At 41.6% G+C, this 23,545-nt stretch overlaps 1 protein-coding gene across 1 annotated transcript in view; it reads left to right on the top strand.

Moving 5' to 3' along the window:
• LOC105916377 (zinc finger protein 609) overlaps positions 1-23,545 on the top strand; it is a 104,009-nt gene that overhangs the window by 73,594 nt on the left and 6,870 nt on the right. Inside the window, exons 4-6 of the mRNA XM_021309631.2 lie at positions 17,425-17,512; positions 19,459-21,772; positions 21,865-22,219. Of these exons, the coding sequence (XP_021165306.2) occupies positions 17,425-17,512; positions 19,459-21,772; positions 21,865-22,219 (2,757 nt within the window). The remainder of the gene's footprint in view (positions 1-17,424; positions 17,513-19,458; positions 21,773-21,864; positions 22,220-23,545) is intronic.

Raw genomic sequence — 23,545 nt, 5'->3', positions numbered from 1 at the left:
GTTTTACCTGTCATTACTATTCATACTTTGCCTCCTGAAATGTAATTCAATATACCCAAATTGCCTGAGGAAATAGTGCGGATACCAATTTGCGCTTTAACACACATACTGCATTATACTGCCAGGCAGAATAGTAGTTGGCAGCCAGTTCTTAGGTGGCCTTGGTCTGTTTTTTTCCTGCCTGGGAGTGTGCAGACGGGAGTTTGTTGCACAGAGATATCTGCTCAAAAACATCATGCCTCCATAACAAAGCTGTATTTTTTATTTTTTTTTTTGCAAGCTTGCCACTTGGGAACAGAGTTGGCTCATCTCCTGCGGTGCAATCCAGGCGAAATCTTAGGCGCTCTGTTTCCCAGCCTTTGATTGAAACCACATTGAGCTTATTTAATTTTAAGATGTATCAGTATCATTATCAGGTTCTGTTGGATCTGAGAAACTCTGCCCTTTTTTTTTTTTCTTCCTCTGTTGTGCATGTGAAATAATGCAAACATCGAATCTTCAAAGCAGCTCTCGCTCAGCCGCTCTGCGGGCATGCTGAGTACAAATCGCCCACACATCCACAGTGCTGTCTGTTGGTTCACTTTGAGGTACCAAACAGGGAAAAAAGCTCTCTGCCTCATCAACATTCCCACAACAGACCCTGCCGTTGAGTGGCTTTTTCCCCCTCTATCCTTTTTTTTTTTTTTTTTTTGATTTTTGCTCCAGCTCTGAGCTGTGTTTGATTCCCTCCTTTTCTCCTCTCTTCTGTTACCAAGCATCCAGCCGGTCACCCCTTGACTCTGTATCCAGGCAAACTGCGAGAGAGTGAGTGCATGGCGTTGGGGGTGGGTGGGGGGGCCGGGTTGGGGGAAGACAAGGCCACTTCTGTTAGTGACACAAACATGGCTCTGAGCCAACACCAGTACTGTTCTGTTCTCCCTCATTCTCTGCCTCCCACAGAGTGATTGAGCCCCCCCTTTTTGCCCTGCCCCCTTTCCTTTTCCCCCTACCAAGCCTGTCCTTCGCCTGCACTCTCTCTCTCTCTCAAGCTGGTATTTTGGCTGAAAGAGGTAGCGGTTTGGTCTGGTGAAGCTGTGTTTTCCTCTGATTCTGTCCTGTCTGGCTCAGTGGGGAGGGCGATGGCGGGTGCTTTAGAGTGGTTTTAAAGTGGGGAGGTGGAGAAAGGGGGGGGGGCACTCTGCAGGTGTAGCACACAGGTTGTTATGGCTGTCAGAGCTTTAGAGACCACTCGGGTAAGATTACAAGTGCACTCCCTTTGAAGATGCTTTTTTTTTTATCCAAGAGTAAAAAAAGACTTGTCCAGCAGACATAATTTATTTCTGTCAGGGTTTTTATACTTGCTTTGAAATTGGGCTGATAGGAAGAGCTACGTGTGGCATAACTTTCCAGATTTTTCAACTTTTAATGTTCGTTGATGGTATTGGCTACCCCCACCATGAAGAGCTATGGTTTAAAAGGGTAGTGCAATCAGCTTCTATAAATATGTTCTCGAATAGCAAAAGCAGCCGATTTATTGCAGGGGATTTATGGTCATAAAGGGAAAAAATATGGCCCGGTATTAGCTGACGGGAACAAATAGGTTGCACTGAAATTGCATGTGCATGCATGTACACATATTGTACTACACATTTGGTTCTTTAACGCCGTAATTTATCTGATTAAGTGTCAGGGGTGGAAATTAGAAATGTCTTTCAGCAGCCACTGTCTCTAGCGGAATACATAATTTACAAGTCACCATGTTTATACAAATGTTTGCATAATATCTGTCTTGGCCACATTAAAATCAAAGAAAGACACAAAAAGTGACTAATAACTGGTAGAAACATAATGCATGTGTGTACTGACATACTTATGATGGTAGGAGCATGTTACTGATGGCTCCACTGCCATTTCGTTCCCATAAACTACCCGGTTCTTGTCTGTGTACTAAACCAATACACATCAGTTTGTCTTTATTACTAGTTTACTGCTTTTCATTAATTGTAAAGATAAATACTCATACAAAGTCAGAAATCTAAACTAAAGGTCCTTAAATTATACATTATTCTCTGAAGATTTTAGGATAAACAATATTTTCAGTGGTTGTGATTCTGATCCTCATAGCGCCCTGCTGAGTCTTAGGAGACATTACAAATCATCCCTGAAAATAAATAAGTTTAAGCAACATCCTGCTAATGAATATTATATATTGGAGTCACATTAACCACATTTACTCACAGTGGACATGAATAAATTTTTAATATTCACTTAAAATCATTAGTTGTCAATAGGGCTGGATGATATAAAAAAAAAAGCATATTGATAAAATAAAAATCATATTGATTGATATTGATAAATTCAAAATTCAAATTCAAAATATATGTTTTAAGTGCAGCCTTGGCCATTTGATGCTGTTGCTTAATGTCCTATTTTCAGATACAGAACACACAAAGGGTGAATTCAAAGTCAATCCTTTATTCAACCAACTTTTTACCCGCTGGAGTACAAGAAGGATTCTCGTGTGTTTGTGAAAGCACAAATACCGTGAGAATTCATCTTACAGGCAAGGTTAAAGCTTGCCTGTAAGCAAATTAGCTGTCTCTGCTGGGAGAACAGAGTAGTTGCTTGCCTACACTGCCTTGTTTCTAACATAACGCCAAGATAAACTTCATTGTTATGTTAAAACAGCTTATCTGTCTAGCAAAAAGCCTGCAACCTCTACGTCTGTTTTGAATCATTGCTCTCCCCACGAATTGCCTCCATTCCACCTGGTAATAATAGCTGCGCCAATATAGTCTCATTTTCTCCTGGTTTTTACTTCTTTTCTTGGTTACTTTATCCTTTGTCGCTGGGCAAAGAGTATGGATGGTCCTCCATTTCAATAGAAAGTGGCACACAGAATGATCTATGGTGGTCTTTGCTTGTTTTATACTCCTCCTCCACCAACAGCACATCTTCATCTAGAAGACAGACAAGTAAAACGTGTAAGGCTGACAAGTTTGTCCCAGTTCAGCTACTGTAATCAAAACTAGTTTCCCAGTGGGTGCACCTATGTATTTCTGAACTACTAATTCTAAGCTATGAGAACACATTCATTCATGTGAGGTTATTAGATTTTGGCAGAATATGTATTTAGAAAAGCATTACTTGATTTTTGCTAATTAAAAGCCACATTAGTTACACACTGTCCCTTTAAATAACAATAAGGTGTTGATTTTCTTTTGTCATTTCTGTACTGCTCATTTAAATTTTAGTCTACAATTTTTTTTTCTAAAAACATCCCCTGCTATATAAGCTTATATATACTTTTCTATGTCTTTACATGTTGTGCATGACTGTAGTTTGTCTAAAGTGAATCAAGGCTTTGTTTAAAATAACTTCCATTCTGGCTCAAATTTAAGAGATGTTAAGGAGATAACACGAAAGGATCTGTAATATGTTGTGTAGAGTTGAGGTAGAAAGCAAAAAACAAAGCAAAAAAAACAAACAAACACTTAAAACCCTTTGATACAAATTTTTCTATAACCAAGGCCTTTGGTTTTGTTTGATGCTACTGGAGGGTTTTCCATCAAAGTAGCAACGGTTCATCCCTCTACTCGGATAAATGATACAAAGCCTCATTCTTCATTCAACCTTTTAATGACATTATGCAACTTTGTTTATTAACTTCACTTCAACAGGAAAGGCCTCCTTTGTTTGCTTGACAGTAAAGCATTTTGCTTAAAAACTGTGCAAATAAATTAGCTTTTGTGCTTGTAGGAGAGGCTTTGTTTTCCCCATCTTAAACCATTAACAAAGTAATTGTCAGTTTTTGGTGTTGTGTCCTTCTTTAAGTATGTCCTGGTATCTGTAGTGAGGCTGTTCTCGACGACTTGCATTAGACTGCTTTTTTTCACACTGCATTTAATAACACAAAGATATGTACTGTGTTCCCTCTGCGTCATTTGATAGGGTACTAGCCCCTAAAAGTCCACTGATTGGCTCTGAAATTAAATTGATCCATGCAGCTGCTGTACCTTCAATAAATGAGAACCAACTCAGGCAAATCTACCCATAGAACCTGCAATAGATCCAAACCCCAAAGACACAGCGGAGGAAGGTTCTCCGTCTTTCATATGTGAGGAGTTCAGGCATTTTAGCCCCTGTGTGTGTGTGCATGTGCGTGCGTGTCATTCAGCATGCCAACCAACAGCTGTTTCATCACCCTCCGCCTTTTGGCCTTGTGGGAGTAAATGAACAACAAGCTCCCAGTAATTGTCTGCGCCTCACCCGACTCACTGAATGCCAGAGAAGGAAGCAGGCGAGGAGGAAGCAGGCAACACATAATAAAAAGCGATCAAAGCAGCTGGACCTCTGCTCAGAGCTGACAACATTCTTGCTTGATGAGGATGAATGGATCGTTTCGTCCTGTGTAATTCGAAGCTTCGAGCACACAAGCATGTAAATCTGGGCAATGACTTAATAGAAGCCAAAATGCATCACTGCTTGAACAGAATAACCCACATATCTTTTAAAAAAAAAAGATTTCAAGCAAGATTGACGTCGACCTGTGTAGGAGAACAAAAGAAGTCTAACGTTGGAGAGGGTCTTTGTCATGGTGTCAGTCTGGAGGCAAGTGAAGCATAGAGTTTAGGAGGAGGTTGCCTGGATGGGTTGGGGTTGGGGTGGGGGGGTCAGAGCAGTGGTATTTTAAGGCCCGGCACTGAAACAAATCCCCTCGGCGCAGACGAGGCAGTGGCAACTCTCAGGGTTGTGTCGGCAGGGCGACGGGGGCGGCCCCTCCCAGGCTCAGCATGCTGATACCTTCAAATGCCATCTCTGAGATGCAGGGGAAGTTTATTGGTCTTGAAACACAGCCCAGAACGCCTTGGCTCCTGCTCCAGGGCAGAGGGAACACAGAGGGGGCCCCTTTAGCCAAACACTGCAGTTCCATGCCAGTGGCAGTGTAGCATTTACACACATCCTCAAATACACACATCCCGTTCCTTCAGTTCACAGCAGGCTATTCCCAAAGCAGCCCCCACAGCTTCTTATGCTCCCTAATAGATGAATAATATAAGCTGTTTGTGATAAATGTTTGTCTCATGGATTATTTATACAGCAGCCATCAGTGCAGCATCTTCAGCTATGGCTTTATCGTGGCAGCACAGGAGAGATGTGAAAGCATAACTGATGGGAGTGAAGCCTATCTTGTGCGCCGCTGTCTAGTTGCTGTTTTAGTACAAGCTACACTACCAGACAAAGGTTTGGACTCACTTTTGTCATTCAATGGCTTTTCCTTATTTTTATGACCTTCTACAGACATGGAGAAGACTTCAAAACTATGACTCAAAAGTATATAGAATTATGTATCAAACACACATTTGTGTAATAACTCAAAATATTGTGTATATTTTAGCATTTTCTAAATAAACTGACTAATAGTGTGAGTTTATGGATTTTTTGTTAGCAGTTAGAGCCACTGGCTAACAATTAGCTGCTAACAATGCAAAGGTAGACAATCTGCTCCAGAGCTTCCAATTGGCGCTAAACTGAAGGACCATTCAGAACCTAAAATATTTAGTAGTCCAACTTAAATGTGGTAATTTTATACCAGTTATAGACAAACTATATACTCTTCAAAACACAGTTTGAGGTCTATGAAACCTTGGTTCTGGTTGTGAAAACAAAATAAGCAATTTTGAGTGTTGTAAACATTGGAACCTCCTTATAAAAAGATAGTTATGCAGTATATGAACAAGTCAAACCTAGACTAAAATATTGATTACATTGATTACAGATTTAAATTTTTTACCAGTCTGTAATCCAAGGATCCTTAAGTTTATTATTAAAAAACAAGTGTTTAAGAGAGAAAAAGCTACATCTTTACTTCCTGAATCTGAAGTAGCTCAGTCTTGTAAAAAAGAAATAAAAAATGAATGAGTGTATCGCTCAGCCGCCAGCTGTGCTTCACTGTCGACCACCTATCGGTGACTCATCAAATTATTTTTACAGACGAGCCATGGCCTCTCTCTGGGAAGTTTCTCGAGGAACTGTCCTTGAAATTAGAGTCAGCGTTGTCTGGAGGCCTGTAGCTGTCGACCAGACCAGTGAGCAGCAAACAAATGGGTTTAAAAGTCCATCACAGGAGAGAGGTTTCTATTAACAGTAGGGCACAGATCCCCGAGAATAGAGCAGAAGGGGCAAAGCAAGTGCTTTACCCCTTCTGCTCACAGATGATTTTATTTTCCTGCTCTTTGGCCACTTTCTTGGTCAATTTTTACCCTCACCAGTACTTACTGTGCAAGAGTGGAAGTGGCCAATTTCCAAGCTGCCGAGTTGCCTTCCTCAATATGTGGTTAAAATGACACAGTAAGGAACTTCATAATACTCGGATTATTGTTCTTGAGGGAGAAAGCCTGATTTGTTAGTCACACATTTAGTCCCGGGGTGGTGTTGGCAAGACCGTCTCTGAATTAACCCAAATCTCGTTAAAAAAAGAAACATTTGTTCCCATTCTCATTGGCCGACAACGGCCTTTTTCCAAGCGCTTAAACAGTCTCAAAGTATAAATCATACGCCTGCAGGAGTTGGAGGCTTTGCCAGTGGTTGTCACAAGATATCATGTTTTCCTTTTACACGTCAAGGAGAGCTTGAGTAATGTGCCTTTGGCAGACCCGTCTCTTAATCTCAGCACCATCTCCTCTAAGGAAAAACACCAGAGGGGTTGTTTTAACAAGAGATTGGAGATTCACCCAGATGACATTTGAAGAAACTGCTCCCTGCTGCAGCACTGATTATTTAAAGAAATATGTGTATGTAAAGATGGGGGGGAAATGTCAAAGATTTTATATTTTGGTCATTTTCAGCATGGCGGCTGCTGTTTTTTTTGGTTTTAGTTTTTTCTTTTTAATGATTTTCTTTTGTAGAGGGAGACACTGCTGCATGCAGCTGATAATGTTGGACAATGTGGAAAGCATACTAATGCTCCTTTCCCTTCCTCTCAGCGGTATAAGAGAATTGACCTTCTCACAGGCTGTTATTCCTGTCAGTGAGCGTTACTTCAGACTTTTCTCTTTTTATAAACCAGAATGCAGCCTGAACTTCTCAACTGGAGCATTATATTCCCAATAAAATCATCAAGTAGATCCATCTCAGATCCAGCAGTCATCGGTGCCATCTTTTACTTTCACCTCAAAGCCTAAAGTTTGCATAAGTTCTGTGTTTCTGCAAGTAAATTTGAATAGATTAAGTAGTCTTTTAACATTCTTTACTATTTGTGGATATTTATGAGCAGAAAATAATCTGTTTAATTATCTGACTTGACAATGGTAGCATCGTAGTTCATGAGATGAGCATCAAGATTTCCCTTCTTTGTAAATACAACTGATTAAAAGTGTCCGTTACATGTGGAGTACCTAAAGGCTTCATACTTGGCACTCTTCTCTTTTCTCTCCATTTACTTCCTCTTGGCTCTATTCTCCGGAAATATGATATTGACTTTCATTTTTATGCTGATGACGGACAAGTCTATATGCCACAGAAACAGGGAACCAGTACTCTGATTTAAGCAACACAGTCCAGTGAATGTTTCCCAAAGCACGGATATAGAGGGATTTTTTGCATGTGGGTGAACAAAAGACCAAGGTATTGTTGTTTTAAGCCCAGTGATGTCTGTAAAACCCATGCTGATCTGGGTCCTTTAACAGAATATCTGTCTCAGGCAGCAATAAAGCTTGGTGTGACACTGGATAATGATTTACACTTGTTCTCATTAGTTTTATTGTTCTCATGTTGTATTAGTTGCTCATAGAATCTTAACTATGCTTGCTAGAACTGGTATGTGTGTTTTTGCATTTTTTTATTTTAAGTGTACAACACTTTGGTCAATGGTGATGTTTTTAAAGTGCTCTGTAAAGAAAGTTGTTTTGTAGATATCCAAAAATGTGGATGGTTACGTGCTTTGGAGAATTAAAAAGTACGCTGTGTGAACTCATCAGGAAAGAGCTTATTTGTTGTGGCTTTAATATCCGGATGTAAGTACTAGAGATTGAACCGCATGATATTTGGTTGAAAATGCACAGAAAGTTGTGTTAGAACCTAAACTTTGAGTGGAGCCATTAGTATTACTCAGTCTGCTTGTTATCAATGTTCTTATTAATACTAGCAATAGTAGCAGTTTCTGGCATCTTTACAAATTTTCTTTTTAAGTTCCAGGCGTAGTTTATATGTTTCTGACTCTTACTGGGAATGTCTGAAGAAGGTTGAGTCCCACTGTATTGACGTTTGAGAAAATAGGCGCTGGTCAAACAGACCAAACCATTGTGAAGACCAGACACATCTGGCTGAAAACTCATCTACCTAACATTATCCGCTAGGCCGATACAGTGGCAGCTGAAAACATGACTACTCTCATCATTTCCTTATGCACCTGGTTCGTGACATTTGGTGGTCAATGGCTGTTGATGTATCACTGCTTTCACTGCCCGCTCTTTGACATCTACTGTGAAAAAATTCAGAGCGTATAATATAAAAATACACTTTTTTATTAGACAAATGGAGCTTTAATGTTAGTTTCACTGTACAGTGTTTTCCCTAGAAATTTTGTCTTGATTATATATTGAAGGCTATGTGCCTTTCTTCATTGCTACTACTTGTACGATTGAACATCTCTTTAAAAGCTAGATTTGCCAGAGTTTGGTATATTTTTGAGCGTAACTTAATTCAATTTTAATTTTATTACATATGGGTTCTGCTTCTGATCCAGTCATGGGGTCTATCTAGCAACAAAAAATGTGTTTTCCAAGAACAAAGCAGCCTTATTTCATAGATGGACTCAGGAAGGTGGATTTTTGTTTCCAACAGAGACTTGATGTGCGACAATGAAAGCAAATGGTATTTTTGTAGGAGCTATGAAATAACCATAGAGGCATTTACTTGTTGAGAACCCGCAACATTGAGCGTTAATCTTTATGATAATTGAGTTTAAATTGGCGTGATCATCCTCAAGGAGCGAGATCTTAGCTTAGAGACATTAAATGCGGCTGCACAGTTGGTCGTTGTACTGGGCATTGCGCTGACTGTCCACGGACATTTTAAACTTGCTAGTTGAGCACACTTATCGGCTACATTTCTTGTGACAAACTCCTACATTTCCCACAGCAGCACCCACCGCGCACATGTCAGTCCGTGGCACAGAGAAACTGCAGGAGCTTGCGAGTCGCAACAGGCTCAATGTTAAGACTTCTTCCCGCCGAGCATTTTATAGTGACGTCACGTACGCGCTTTTAAAATGGAGCTCAGCACGTACCTGTCGGCGGACTCATGTCCGCCTTATTATGTGAGAGCTTTGAGACAGAAATAGCTCAGAATGTGATCTGGCACTATTTTTTACAAAGGCTAATTTTAATTAAATTAACCATGAACACGCACAGACATATAATAATTTACTGTGTGCCATGACATTCTTGGAGAACAGTTGGAGAGACCCTGCTGTAATACTAACCTTCTGAAATCTCTGTACCCATTAAAACCAGTAACTGCTTTAACATTTAGATCTTAAAACGATGAGCGAGACAAACATTCATGTGAAACCAGCAGCTAAATGCTAAGATGTTGTTTTCACCATCTTTTTATCTCTTTATGAGAATCGGCGGTCTAAAATACAACACATTCACTTAGCTCTTTAGTGGGTCAGGGAGGATTAGAATATGGGACCACACAAACTCCTAACCCAGGAGTGCTCAAACTGGAGCACTGAAGCCCTCTGGGGGGTTTTTACAGACTGCTGCCAGGACTGCATTCCAATGTATTACTTCCACATTCGGTGCTGAAAGTGACTCATACCGCTCGTCCTAAATTGCTGTCTGCCCAGCATTTAAGCTAAAGGTCATCCCGAGGACTTAGTATTTTGACACTCACATAACCGGACAAGCTCTGCTTCACTTTATGCACCGCAAGAGCAGAATAACCCAGTAAAATGAAAACATGCTCGACACTTGGGTCCTCAAACGCTTCATTTGTCAAGGTTACGGTTATTGCTCGTGGCAGCACCCAGTTATCTTTTATCTCCGGTGATGAACACTGACACCATTTTTCTCATTGTTCCCACTTTTTTTTTTTTTTTTTTTATCTACACACAGCCTTTAAAAGCAGAGCTTTTGTACTGCACAAAAAGTAGGAGTGGAGAAAAATGGACGCCTGTAGCAGGATACACAGTCAATAATCGCATTAGTTTCTGAGTGTGTTTTGAAAGGTGATGATTGCAAGGGCTGGTAATTGTTCACACAAGCCAACGTTTGTTTTTGTTGTTTTTTTTTCTTTCCCAAAGCACACCTTATGTAATTCATCTTTTGCACATTTCAACACTGATAGAAACCTTTTAATTAAATATTAAGCCACTAATTCAGTGTTCCTCCCAGTTGTTGCAGAGAGACAATTTGCCATTTTCAGAGATAACAAAGGCATTTTGACAAGGTCAGTCGGTGAAAATGCCATTAACCCCTGCAGATTCCTGTCGGGCTGGGGGGGGGAGATCAGAGGTCAGCCGGTGAACTCCCAGCCCTCACAGATTTCAGCAGAGGACCTGATATTTCGCTCCCACTGGAACCTAATGAAATGTGTTAAGTAGGGAGGAGGGAGGTCTAGAACGGGACGTGGCACACTTGCTACTCCCGACTTCATTTTTTTTTGCCTTTCATTATCCTCTCATCCAAGTAATCTCACGCGCCAGAGTTCAGAGCCCAAATAGAGCTGCCATTTTGTTGTTCAACAGCACTGAAAGGAAATGAGCGTTAAAATTACAGGCCAATTCCTCTCATTAATGCGGCCTTCATTCAGTTGTCCTGGGTGACCCTATTAAGCCTGACACAATGAGGGGGGGAGGGCAGAGTGCAGGGAACTGGGTTTGCTTTATATCACCCTGACCCTTTTGTCTCACCCCGCTGAAACCCTTCCCTGGTAAACAAATCCCAAGTGAGATGCAGCTCTACAGAGCAAGTCTTATTTTTTGATCTTTGCACTCCAGCACTTTCACCCCCGTCCTAAAGATAAAACTAGATACTAATCTATTGGGATCAAGACTCGTAACACGTGTGTGTTAAACAAATTGATATGAATGCCTAGTCGTCTTTAACTCTTTTCACTTGCTGTCCAAAGCTACAGTTGTCTGTCATCACTGTCATTTATAAATGATTAGCTCCAAATGATTTAAGTTTAGAAAAATATACTTTCCTGGCAATTTGTTTTTCACTTTTCCACCCAAAATCCATAGTTCTGTTTTTTTTTAAAGTTTTTGAATATTTAGATGAGTGCAATCACGCTTGCAAGCTAGTAGATTGATTGACAAATGCAGCAGACCACATTTCTGCCAAGCGTGATTTTGAATAAAGTGGTTAATTATTGCTAATTAATGGACAGCTTCAGACAGCAGGACTGGCCTCAATATAAAACTGCACCTCAACATATATTTTTATCAGCGAGTCTGTTCTCCTCCCTACTTCAGAGCCTTCATATAAAACACTGCAAAGTAAACAAAGGTTAAGCTTATTCGGGGCTCTCTGTTTCAGTCTGGAGAACAGACTCCTTAAATAAAACTCACCCGTCCAAGAGACAATGGTTTCATCTCTGCTGATCAGAGCTTTATTTCATTCATGCGTTTCTAAAACCGTTGCTGTGGCCAAGCTAATCTTGACTGTACAGAGTATAAACTAGAAGGTGATAAAGTGCCACAGCGCTATTTCACGCTGCTGCCTCTTCGGCAAAGAATGGAAACAACACAGATACAAACGTTATTTCCTCATATGACTCTTTTCTGGCCTCCACTGCCTCTAATAGAGCCGTTAGTTCTGCTTTAGTTCGCAAGAAGCATGTTGCCGTCGTGCTGCAACATTTGTTAGGTTTGAGTGTTTCATGTTTTGAAAGACTTTCTATTTTTGTTGGCTTCTTGACACCTTGAAACCGAAAACATGAAAATTCAAGTAAGTTTTAGTTTCCAGTTGATAGATTTACCATAAATTCAGTTGCATAGAGAACAACCACTTGTTTGTGGTGTAAAGAGTAAAAAAAAAAGGCTTTAAAGCAGGCATCTCTTAACCTGTATAGCAATATGATTTCTAGTTTTCATAGAGGTCTTGGCAATTCTGATTTTGACAAATTCCTGTTTTTTTTTGTTGTTTTTTTGTCTTTTTTTTATACGGACCATATACTATAAAAAATTATCCCTAATTATACATCAGCGCATATACTGCCAATCATCTGATTTTCATTAACCTCAAAGTGCAACAAAATGCATATTGTTGATGGATTTATTGACCAAAACAGCTGGGATTTCTTAGTTTTTAGGCATCTAATGAAATGGGGTAAAACATCAAATTTTACAGTATTTCACCTGCCAATGACAGATCAGAGGACATCGAGAGAAAGTTGGCTACTTCAACCTCCGCCCCATTGATACTTGGAATGACAATATTGTAGATTAATGCATGTATTTGAGTCAAATCAGTCCTCAAAGGGCAGAGAGAGTCCATCCAGCTCGCTGCTAACCTTCCTGACATACAGGGCCAGGGTTTTCAAGAGACTAACATTTCAAACTTGATACGGAAACCATGAGAAACACTCAATACTTGCCTAAAAAATCTTTCTGTGAGGACTAGGAGTCTTTCTAGAAGAGATCAGAAATATCCCAACAGTATGACGGTATTTTTATTTTCCTAGACACAAAAAGCCAGAGTATCAACAGGTTACGTTGAAATGTGTAGCACACATGATGTGTTCCTAAATGCTACAGATTCTTAGCCATAGCTTAACCGAGAAGTAATGTGATGATTATTCTGGTCATTTCCTACCTTCATAGTTTTGGTGTTTTTACTCCCTGACCTTTTCAGGTCCGGATTAAAGTCGTTTGCAGCTGAAGGTTTTATACCGCTGTCAGCAGGTTGCTATTATTTAAAGAGATTAGTGGGCGTGCTTCGGTGGCGCAGTGGTTAGCGCGCACGATCCATGTACGGAGGCCTTAGTCCTCGACGTGGCCGACCCAGGTTCCACTCCGACCTGTGGTCCTTTGCCGCATGTCTCTCCCCCTCTCTTCTACCCCCTTTACTGTCAGCCCACTGTAAGAAAAATTACCCACTAGTGCTGTAAAAACCTGAAAAAAAAGAAAAGAGAAATATAACAGATTAGCCCATTTCCCTCGCAGATAAAATATGACCAAATGACATTTTTGCCTTTTTGTTGACTGGAGAGGGTTTATCCACATTACAGGAGTTTTAAACTTTGGTTGTTTTTGAGGTAAGCCACTGTAAGAAAGGGCTGTGGCTGAGCATCTGCATCTGAAGCGCTGCTGTGGGAGAGGAAAACTGCTCAGTTTGTTTATTCTTACACAAATTAGCACATTAAGTTAAATATTAATTATTACTGATGTCAAAATATCGATTATTGTTAAAAATCTTTTTTTTTTTTAGGTTAATGCCATTTGATCTATAGCAGCCTGCCATGTTGCGTCCAAGCTGTGCTTTTGCATTTTCACTATTGCACACACTGATGTGTGAAGCTGTAGCATTTTGATCAACATTTTCTGTAATAAAACCATTCTCAGTTACAATAATCATGTTTACTCTGTAGGTATAATTTCAGTAGATTTTACAATCATTTAGCTCAGACAGAAGTACAACGTTGCGACTCCTTCCTGTTGTGTAAAATCTGCATAAAACAGATGCAGGGACCTAAAACACATTTATTTCTCGCATAACAGGAGATCATGCGACCGGAGATGCAATTGAGTTGTCCCAAAGTCGTGTTAAGGCAACCATATTATTATCCTTCAGAAAAAGCCAGAGGCTGAGATTTGAGGTGACTCAGAAGCCAAGGATTAGAGAGTACCTTCCAGGCTTCAGCATGGGAAGCTGTGCAGAAGGAAGGAGGGGGAGGGGGGGACCGAACACCTGGCACTGGAGCAAGGTGCCAGATAAAATGTTTGCATTGTGTGTTTTTATAGCAGTATCTCTCTGAGTACAGCTGCCTTTTTGATGAGCTCACAAATGCCCTGCACTTCCATCTGAATACAATTTTCTATTAACCCATGTACGGCGACGTAGATGTTTTGCAACATTTTTGCTCCTGACAGGAGAAAATCGTTCTGACCAATTAATCGGCCGCCCACTTAGAGGTAAAGTCCTCAGTAAGATTGATCATCCGACCTTCTCGTCAGCTGTTTTTGTCGGCGCTCCCCTCTGTGAGCTAGGCTTCACTAGCAGACGGTGAGTTATGTCGAGGGAAATAGAGGGAAATTCCTCTGGAAAACCCAACGGCGAGCACAGGCGAGATGAGATTGTGGACAGGATTTATCTTCAGGCAGGGCAGGGATCCTTAAAACGCTGCCAAGCACAAAAGATTGCTTAGAAAAACACTGAAAAAGTCACTGAAAAAGGCGCAACAGCCAGTCATGATGGAAAATCCTCATTGTGACTTTAAAATGCTTTACGAGACGGTCGCCATTTAGGCAAACCAACCGAAGAGAAAATCTGTGCCAAAGTCCAAAACGAGCTAAACGCTTCTTAGCATGCAGGGTTCCTGCACAATCTTAAAATGTGACTCAAAACATTGATATCCAATTCACAAACGAAATGGATCACAGAAACTCACCGTGCCTTAAAGAATGTGTTTTCAGTGTGAGATAATTGAGTCTAGATTGGACAAGTGGTGCAGATCTGAAATAGAGATGAGTTAAGTCAGTCCATTTGGCAAAGAAAAAAATACTTTCACTGAGAGTGAAACAGAACAATTGTGATTTTATCACCATTTGTAGGATCTTCAAATGTTCAGACTGTTGGGAGGTGGCAAGCTACAGAGAAAATCTAGAAGGCTAACCCTTAAACTAGACTGCTGTGCCATTTAAATAGCTCTTTGACAATAGATGCAAACATTGAATTATGTACAAATTGTATAACTAGTCTTTGTAAAATACAGCAATCCATCTGATGATTGAAAACAAACGAGCTGTATTAACTCTAATTAAATTCCAGGCCAAGATGTATTTATTAGAAATCCCACAAAAACGTTTGAGAACCCTTCGTTGCTTCTCCGCTGTGCCGGCCGCATAAACAGCAACATAAAACCTGAAGGGCTAATTTCAAATCATTAAGACTCGACAATTCCCGGTTATGATTTGTAACCCACCCCCATCTCTCTCTCTCTCCCTCTCCCTCTCTCTCTCTCTGGCGAGCAGAGGGAAGGCTATATCCTGCACATCATGAAAGGCTAGTCATTCATGTGCGCTGCCTTGATTTACATCCCTGCCTCGACCAGCTGCCAGAGCCATTTTGTGTTTGAGTGTTTCAAGAGCTTAGGGGGCGGACTCTCCAAGGCGTTTTAGAAAATGGGTCTGGGTTCTTTTAATGTGACAGAAATCCGAACTCGAGGACCTCTCCAGTACCCTGCACACACACACACACACACACACACACACACACACACTTGTAGCCTTGACCAGGTGCTCATGTTTTGCGGCCATAGATTCGAAGGCAGAGACATGCAGCCAAGTGTCAGCAGGTTGCTGTAAACATATATAAATCCCTTATGCTCTTCTTGCCTAGTGCTTATGCCCGAGGCAGCAGGAGGGGGAAAAAATGAGGTCTGAACTGTGAATTGTGTGTGTGTGGGAGGGGGGGAAAAAAGATTGTAAGCCAGGGATGGTTATACCATTGAAAAGAGGAAATGACAGAGAGAGAAGGGGGGGGGGGGGAGGGGAGGGAAAGTGGGGTGAGCAAGAGAGGTTTCCTAAGCTAATAAAATGCTCTGGAGGATAGAAGCTGCCAGCCAGCATTCCTGTGTCATTAGATAAGTTAGCTCACTGCATCCTCCAGTTTCTCTGCAGTGCTGAAGTGGCAAGCTGAGGTCACCACCAGGGAGCAAGAGGGAGGGTGTGGGCAATAAATCCTGAACGTTTTCACACAGTCTTTTCTCCTAATCCTCTGAGGCCGTTTGGTTAAAAATCTAAAAAGCCTCAATCGGGGGTATTCATTCAAAGCAACTTTCACAACAGCCACTTGCTCTATATATATATATATATATATATATATATATATATATATATATATATATATATATATATATATATATATATATATATATATATATATATATATATATACCGGCTCAGATACATGAAGCAGTTGGCTGCCGTCATTTGGTTTAAATAAAAAAGCCCACACTGCAGCGGTCGTGTTCGGCTTTGACACCAATTGCATTTACTTCTCCAACTAGCGTTTCTCTGGCTGTCCCTCACGAGCCTCTCATGCTAAACTTTAAGCATGTGCCTGAGGAAACAAGGAGTAGACACCAATGCATCGTTCTGAAACCTGTCGTTATCCACTCAGAGGAGAGAGGAACACAAGGGTGGCAGCAAGCATGCATACGCAAATTATTTTATTGAATCATGTGATTAAGATTTATTGTGCGATTAATTGATTTATTGATTATCGTGACAGCCCTACTTGTCATCAATGGAGGGGAATCTCAGTGCACAGAGATATGAAGTTGAGATTCTGCCACAGCCATGTTGGCTGACCTGAGGAATGGGATGCCAACCCAGAGCAGTGTGTGATGATGAGGAGGTGTCGTTGGTTCTGTACGCACAAGAGTCAATAACGTGGGTGAATACCACACTAGTGATGCACACGATTATTTTCAAGATCAAGCAAGGACTAATTCCCACTCCTTTATTTAGGCGTGTACATGCTGATCAAAAATGATCCTCTGGAACTAATTTGCGGTTTTAAACGTGAGATCAAGTGTCACGGTCGGATTGGGTAGCTCACTGCGAGCGCTATATTATTCACGCTGGCCAAATGGCAACACAGGAGCTTCCAAATGTGACAGATTGCATCAATACCAGGGAAGTCAAGAGGCTTTTCTTTCACACTCATTCACAGGCTGTCAAAAACTGAGCCATTCACTTTGAATTGGTAGCTTATTTTTTAAGGAGCTGTAGTAGTCAAACCCTCCCTGAGGGCGCAGAGGCTGCAGAGTGAGATAGAGGATTTCAAGGAGGTATCCCCACCCCCCCGCCGTGTTTTTTTCAGTCATTTCCCAGGTAACCTCATTGTTGTCACTCTTACACAGACCCCTCCGCCTGCGTCTTTTACAGGTTTTTCAACGCCGAGTCTCTTCCAAGTCATCTAGGAGATATCAGTCAGTCTGGCCCCTACGGCTTTACAGAGAAGATTAAAAAAGCATTTTTGGCTCGTATAGCCGTCTTTCACACGACACCGTTTAGAGACGCTTTGTTCAAGCCGCAGCCCCTTTGTACATTTTGCTCGCGGTCTGAAGGCAATAAAATGTTTTCTGCACTGCGATGTTTATCATTGTGTATATTGCACCGTTGCTCTTCTTTGTAATCTGCTATCAAAAATAGTAGTTGCGCTGCAGATGTCTGAGTCTGGTGTTTTTTTTTTTTTTTCTGTCTTCCAGGCATGCTGGTGGTCAACGTCACTTGGAGGAACAAGACGTACGTGGGCACCTTGTTAGACTGCACACGGCATGACTGGGCTCCCCCCAGGTAAGACGCTGTTTAGTTCCTTTCAAGTGGAGAAAAGCAGCTTTAGCATGCAATTAAATTTGCTGTTGTGCATGGGAATTGTAAATGTCAAGGTGGGGGAGAGGGATCACAATCACAAATCACTGACGCATACTCTATCCAAACTCACGCTACAAAGCCTCTTAACCTTTTCATATTGCATGTGATAGGAATCTGCTGTAGCAGCAGCAGCAGCAGCTCGAGCAGCAGACAGCCTAATGCAATGAGCTGCCAGTGTGCCGCTGGACCAGCGAGTGCATGTTAGTCTTTATGTTGAGCCTGGAGAAACAGGATTCATTGGCAAGCAGCTGATGTCTCAGGAGGCAGCAGTGGAAATAGAAAGCTACTCTAACAAGCCAGATTGCAGAATCCAATTATTGGACTAAGAGCTTTTTTTTCTCTCCCCCCCAACACTGGGTAGCATTCTCTATCACAAAGGCTGCCATTTCTAACATCAGTCTCATGGCAATAGCATGGGGGTATTTATTTGGTGCTGTGTGTGTCTGTGTGCGCGAATACCCCAACATTCTGGAGGCAAAGCCCACTGGATGTGTAACATTACTGCATTACCAAACACCTGCTGGAAAAAACATGTGGCCTTTCCAAATGTAAATACAAGTCTAGAATCTAAATGGGCAACTAAGCGCAGAAAAAAAAAGAAAATCAAGATTAAATCAGTGCTAATGGAACTTAAGTAGAGGCTTTATCCCACTAATGCATCACCGCGGTGCTCAGTTTGTTTGCTGGGCTGCATTTGCACCAAGATTGTCTTACAGTTTGCAGCATGACTACATTAAGGACCCACTATAAATTATTCAGAAATCTTTCAACAGACTGAATATAAACTTGGGCTTGTAACCAGTCTAAATTCCTGCACCACTGTCAGACTGCGGATCTATTCACATCCCCTGCTGGGGCTGAAATTGTTTAGAGAGGCTTGTATGGGAAGCTGTGAGTCATAGCAGCCCTGGGTTTGACTTTGTCACAGACTGCTAACCTTCACTGCTGTGCAGAAAGATAATTAGGTTACTGTTATGGGGTGATAATCCCACACTGCTATTTTAAGTGTTTAAATGACTTCATGTTTTGATTAGAAAAGAGCTACAATGTCCACAGCCATTTATTCAAATAGTGTTTTATTGTCTTATGTTTCTAATGGACTTGTTTAAAAAAAAAAGAGAGAAAGGATCTTATGTACAGAGGAACAGTGTTTTCATTGCTCCTGATATCTAAAATATTCTGTACAATATGTTAGTTTTTTTTTTTTTTTTTGATATTCCTGTTTTTGTATTTTGCTGTAAAGGGGTGTTGAATTCTGGCACTTTATTAAACCGAAAGGGAACTTCTAATATTTTATAATCTGGGGTTTCCTCCCACCTCTTACATTAAATAAATATTTAGAAAACTATGGTGCCAGAAGTAGTCCAGTGATTTAGTTTTCTTTCCAGTTGTTTAACTCTCTCACCATAGTTGTCTAAAAAAGATTTGTACAAATGTAAAAAAAAAAAAAAAAAAAAATGGTGCCAGAGGTAGTTAAAAATTCTCTTGGTGAAATAAAATTTTATCCAATAAATGAAAGAAAAAGAAAAACCTTTGCCTTTTATTTGTTGTTTAGAACAAATGTTTGCTGTGTTGTGGCTCTGCACTTAAATTTGCTGCTTAAATGTTGATTGCAATTTTCCTTTCTCAACTACACAAATGCAAAAGTGCATTACACACATCTCAAAAATACTTGAGAAATTGGCCATTTTATACAACAAACCAAAAAAGGTATTGCTTAGTTTTTTTATCCATTTCCAAAATAATAAAACTGCTACATTTATTTTTTTCATTAAATTAGTATTAGGTTATTTACGCATGTGTAAATTAAACTACCCTATATATCTCCCACTAACTAGCTCATGCATGTGTTCTTAACTAAACTGCAGATTTTGTGAATCACCCACGAGTGATCTGGAAATGAGGAATGGTCGTGGCCGAGGTAAGCGTATAAGACCGAACAGCAACACCCCGATCAACGAGAACAGCAACTCGTCAGACAACAAGGTTGCCACCAACAACAAGACACGCGCCGCCTCGAACACCAAGGGCCGGAGGGGCAGCCAGACGCCGTCGGAGCGCCGGACCCCTCCAAACAGCAACACGGAGGACATCAAAGCCAGCCCTTCCTCTGCTGGGAAACGGAAGACCAAACCCGCCTCCGACATGGAGCCCAACTCTAGCTCAGAGGACACCAAAGGCAACAAGCGCATGCGGACAAACTCCAACAACGGAGGCGTGGGGGCCGCAGGTCTCCCCATCCCTTCTGTTAAGACAGAATCCCTTCCGCCTCCGCTCGACCGTAGCTGCCCGTCTCCAGTTCTCATCGACTGTCCGCATCCCAACTGCAACAAAAAATACAAGCACATCAATGGACTGAAGTACCACCAAGCCCGTGCTCACAATGACGACGATATAAAGTTGGACTTGGACGGAGACAGCGAATACGGAGAGGACTCAACTCTCCATCCTGAACCGGGAAACTGTAACGGGGCATCTATCTCCCAGAAAGGATGTTTGTCCCCAGCACGTTCAGTTACTCCGAAAGGCAGGAACTTTGATGCACAAAGTCCTTCCCCGTCTCCTGGAAAGTTTGGTTCAAAGCAGAGCAAAAAGAAAGTAGCTGAGACAGATCCAGACACAGGAAGTACACCGATGGATGGCTGTGAGGACGGGCCATGTCTTACTGATGAGGCTAGTAATGATGGCATAGATGAAAAGAGAGGCTCGGATAAGTCCAAAAAGGCTAACACTGGTACTAAAACTGATAAAATTGCCCAGAAAAACTTGAAGTCACCGCGTCCCATTGGCCCTGGACCACCAGGGTCCCAACAGATGTACCCATTTCCACCTGGAAACCAAAATCCCTCCCCAGGACTTGCCCCAATGATACAGGGAATCCCCAAGAGCCCCCAAATGAAAGGTGCACAGCCTAAACCCCCTGCTATTGGAGATCCAGCTTCAAGTAGCTCCAAAGACAAGAAGAAGAAAGACAAAAAGAAAAAGGATGGCGGAAAGGATGCTGATAGCCCCAAGCCTCCCGGAAAGGGTGGAAAACTAGAAGAAGCAAAGCTTCCATACTCTGAATCTTGCGATCAAGGGAATAAGGGCGATGGTCTCCTCAATGGTTCTTCAGATCCCCACCAGAGTCGCTTGGCCAGTATCAAGGCTGAGGCTGACAAAATTTACAGCTTTTCCGACAATGCTCCGAGTCCGTCTATTGGTGTCGCCAGTCGGATAGACGGCAGCGGAATGCCACAGCCTCTCGCGCCTCTTCACGTCGTAAACCAGAATGGGGCCGACAACTCTTCAGTCAAAACCAATAGCCCAGCGTATTCAGACATTTCAGATGCGGGGGAGGATGGTGAAGGGAAACCAGAGGGTGTCAAAGTCAGGACAGATGACCAAACCATCAGGGAAAGTGTCAAAAAAGCACTCTTTTCAAACCAGACACCCAGCAAAGAGTCCCCTTACTATACCAGCTACGACACTTATTACTCCCCTAATTACGTCAACCCCAGTCCTGGCGGCCAGAACCCAGTTGCACCTGCTGCCGAAAGTCAGGCTAAGATCAAAAGAGAAGATGAACACGACCAAGTTGAGGAAAAAGTCAAGGTAGAAGTTCATGAAGAACGAAAATCTGACCCCAGTGTTGCTGCCCAACAGCAACAACAACAACAACCCTCTGTCATTCAGCAGCGGTCGAACATGTACATGCAACCTTTGTACTACAACCAGTACGCATATGTCCCTCCATATGCATACAGTCATGATCAAGCATACCATAACCACTTGATGAACACCAATCCAGCCTACCGGCAGCAGTATGAAGAGCGGCAGCGGCAGATGGCTGAGCAGCATCGAGCCGCCGAGAAGAAGTCGGATGTTGTCATGAAAGAGCGAGAAGCCTCCATGAAGGAGGACTGGAAACAAAAGAGTCCGATGCCGCCGAGCCTCTCCAAAGCCCCGAGTCAGTCAGATCTGGGAAAGGTACCACAGCCCTCAAGCAAATCCAGGGACTCGCCTTCGGAGCTGTCCTCCAAGTCCATTGGAAGCTTAAAGGGGGAGGACCTAAAGTCCCAGCAAGCCGAGGGGCTGAAGATGAAGCTGACTGAAGGGGGTCACCATGGAAAGGAGGACTCTTTGCAAGCTCTGGAGTCCAGAGGCCAGGCTGGGATGGAGCAGGCCATGTGGTACAGACAGGTAATACTGCTGTATGACTTGGAGTGCAAAGAATTGTAGTATTTTAAATTCACTATTCAGAATTGCGCTGACCTGTTTCCTTGTCTCAACAGTACCCTGAGAGCCAGAAGCTCCAACCAGACGACGAACACCAGCAACAACAGCATCGCAGGAAAGACGAAAGGGAACGGGATCGGAAGTTAAAGGAAGAAAGGTCCAGGCCGAAGGACAGTCAAAGTGGACCCAAGGAGGACGGAAAAGACTGCAGCGATCCCAGAATCAGCGCTGAAGACCATCGAGCCATGAGCAAAGACTCTCGTTCTAACCCCCACATGCAGTTCACGTCACCACTAGCGCAGCACCAAGGCTACTTGCCCTACATGCATGGTTACCCCTATGGACAAGGCTACGACCCCAACCACCCGGGATACAGGGGCATGTCTTCAGTCATGATGCAGAATTACCCAGGTAAGATTTAAAATCCCAACTAAATGCAGCCTGATGTGATGTTAGCTGTGAAACCAATGAACTCGTTGGGATTTTTCTGTGTATTGGCTCAGCTTTTGTCCACTAGACTAAGATGGTTGTTTATGATGTTTCTGTCTGTTATCTTCTTTTTTTTAGCTTATCAATATGTCAGTGTGGCTTAAAATACATAGTAATCTGGATTGCTTGTACAGTTTTATATCATCACACATTTATTTAAATATTTCTTAGTTTACCCTGCATTGTTTTTACTTGTGTTAGTAAAATTACTTTATTCTTAAATGGTTTAACTATCAACATATTTCAATGCTGAAGCCAGTTTGAGTATAACCTCATTGGGCTTTGGATACTATAATGGATAATATCCTATAATCTTTAAAAAAAAATTCTATTGGGTTTTGTGTTTTTGTCTCCATTGTAAAAGATTTGTGGTTATTCATTTTTTTATAACTGTTTAATAGGACCTTTCCTGTCTCCTGCTTTAAATTAGGAGCTAGAAACTGATGTGATGGGTCTAATCGTAGACGTAGGTTGATTGGTCAGACAAGTAGCGATACAACCAGTTATTTTAGCAGTCTACTTGTCTGTCAATATTTTTACTGATCAGTTCTTTGGTCGACATTAATCCTAAATCATCTCTGTTTTCTCTGGCTGCCCTTTCGGCAAATGAAAATAACGACATGTGAGAATACACATTAGAATGCTCCTATGTTCACTTTGATGAGATCTGACTAAAATCTAAAGTACTGAAAACGGGTCAAAATTTAATTTAATTTAATTTATTATCCTTTAAAATGGTTTATGGTTTATGTAACCTTTAGTCTTTGTGTTTAGTCTTTGTTTTTTGTGCGATTCTGTTCATGTAAACCACCTAAAATTCAAGTATTGAGCTGGGAAAAAACAACACTACTTAAAGCTAAACTAACTTTTACACTAACCACGCAATTTTGGTTTTCACATGAAGAATTTAGAAAACAGTTTTTGGCATAATTCAGTCCAGCTTGGCAAGTCTAGGTCTTGTAGATCTTAATCTAGGACCAATCAAAGTTCGTCCAGAGTGATCAAAAACTGTAAAATGGACATTTAATCAAATGCAGACTTACACAGCAGCTCCATTGACAATTAATTCACTTTACATTTTAGCAGACAGAACGGAAATAGTATTTGCTTTGCAATTATCTTTCATCCGGTCTTGTTTAGAAATATGAGCATTGTTGTTTCATTAATAACATTAAATAGTATTGAGTATACCACAGTAACTGCTCACTGGAAATACCCCACATTGGCAGGAAGTAACACCTTCAAGCA

The sequence above is a fragment of the Fundulus heteroclitus genome, chromosome 4, assembly GCF_011125445.2.
Source record: "Fundulus heteroclitus isolate FHET01 chromosome 4, MU-UCD_Fhet_4.1, whole genome shotgun sequence".
Classification (NCBI taxonomy): Eukaryota; Metazoa; Chordata; class Actinopteri; order Cyprinodontiformes; family Fundulidae; genus Fundulus; species Fundulus heteroclitus.
The sequence above is the reverse complement of the archived record's forward strand: the minus strand, read 5'-3'. Positions and strand labels throughout refer to the sequence as shown.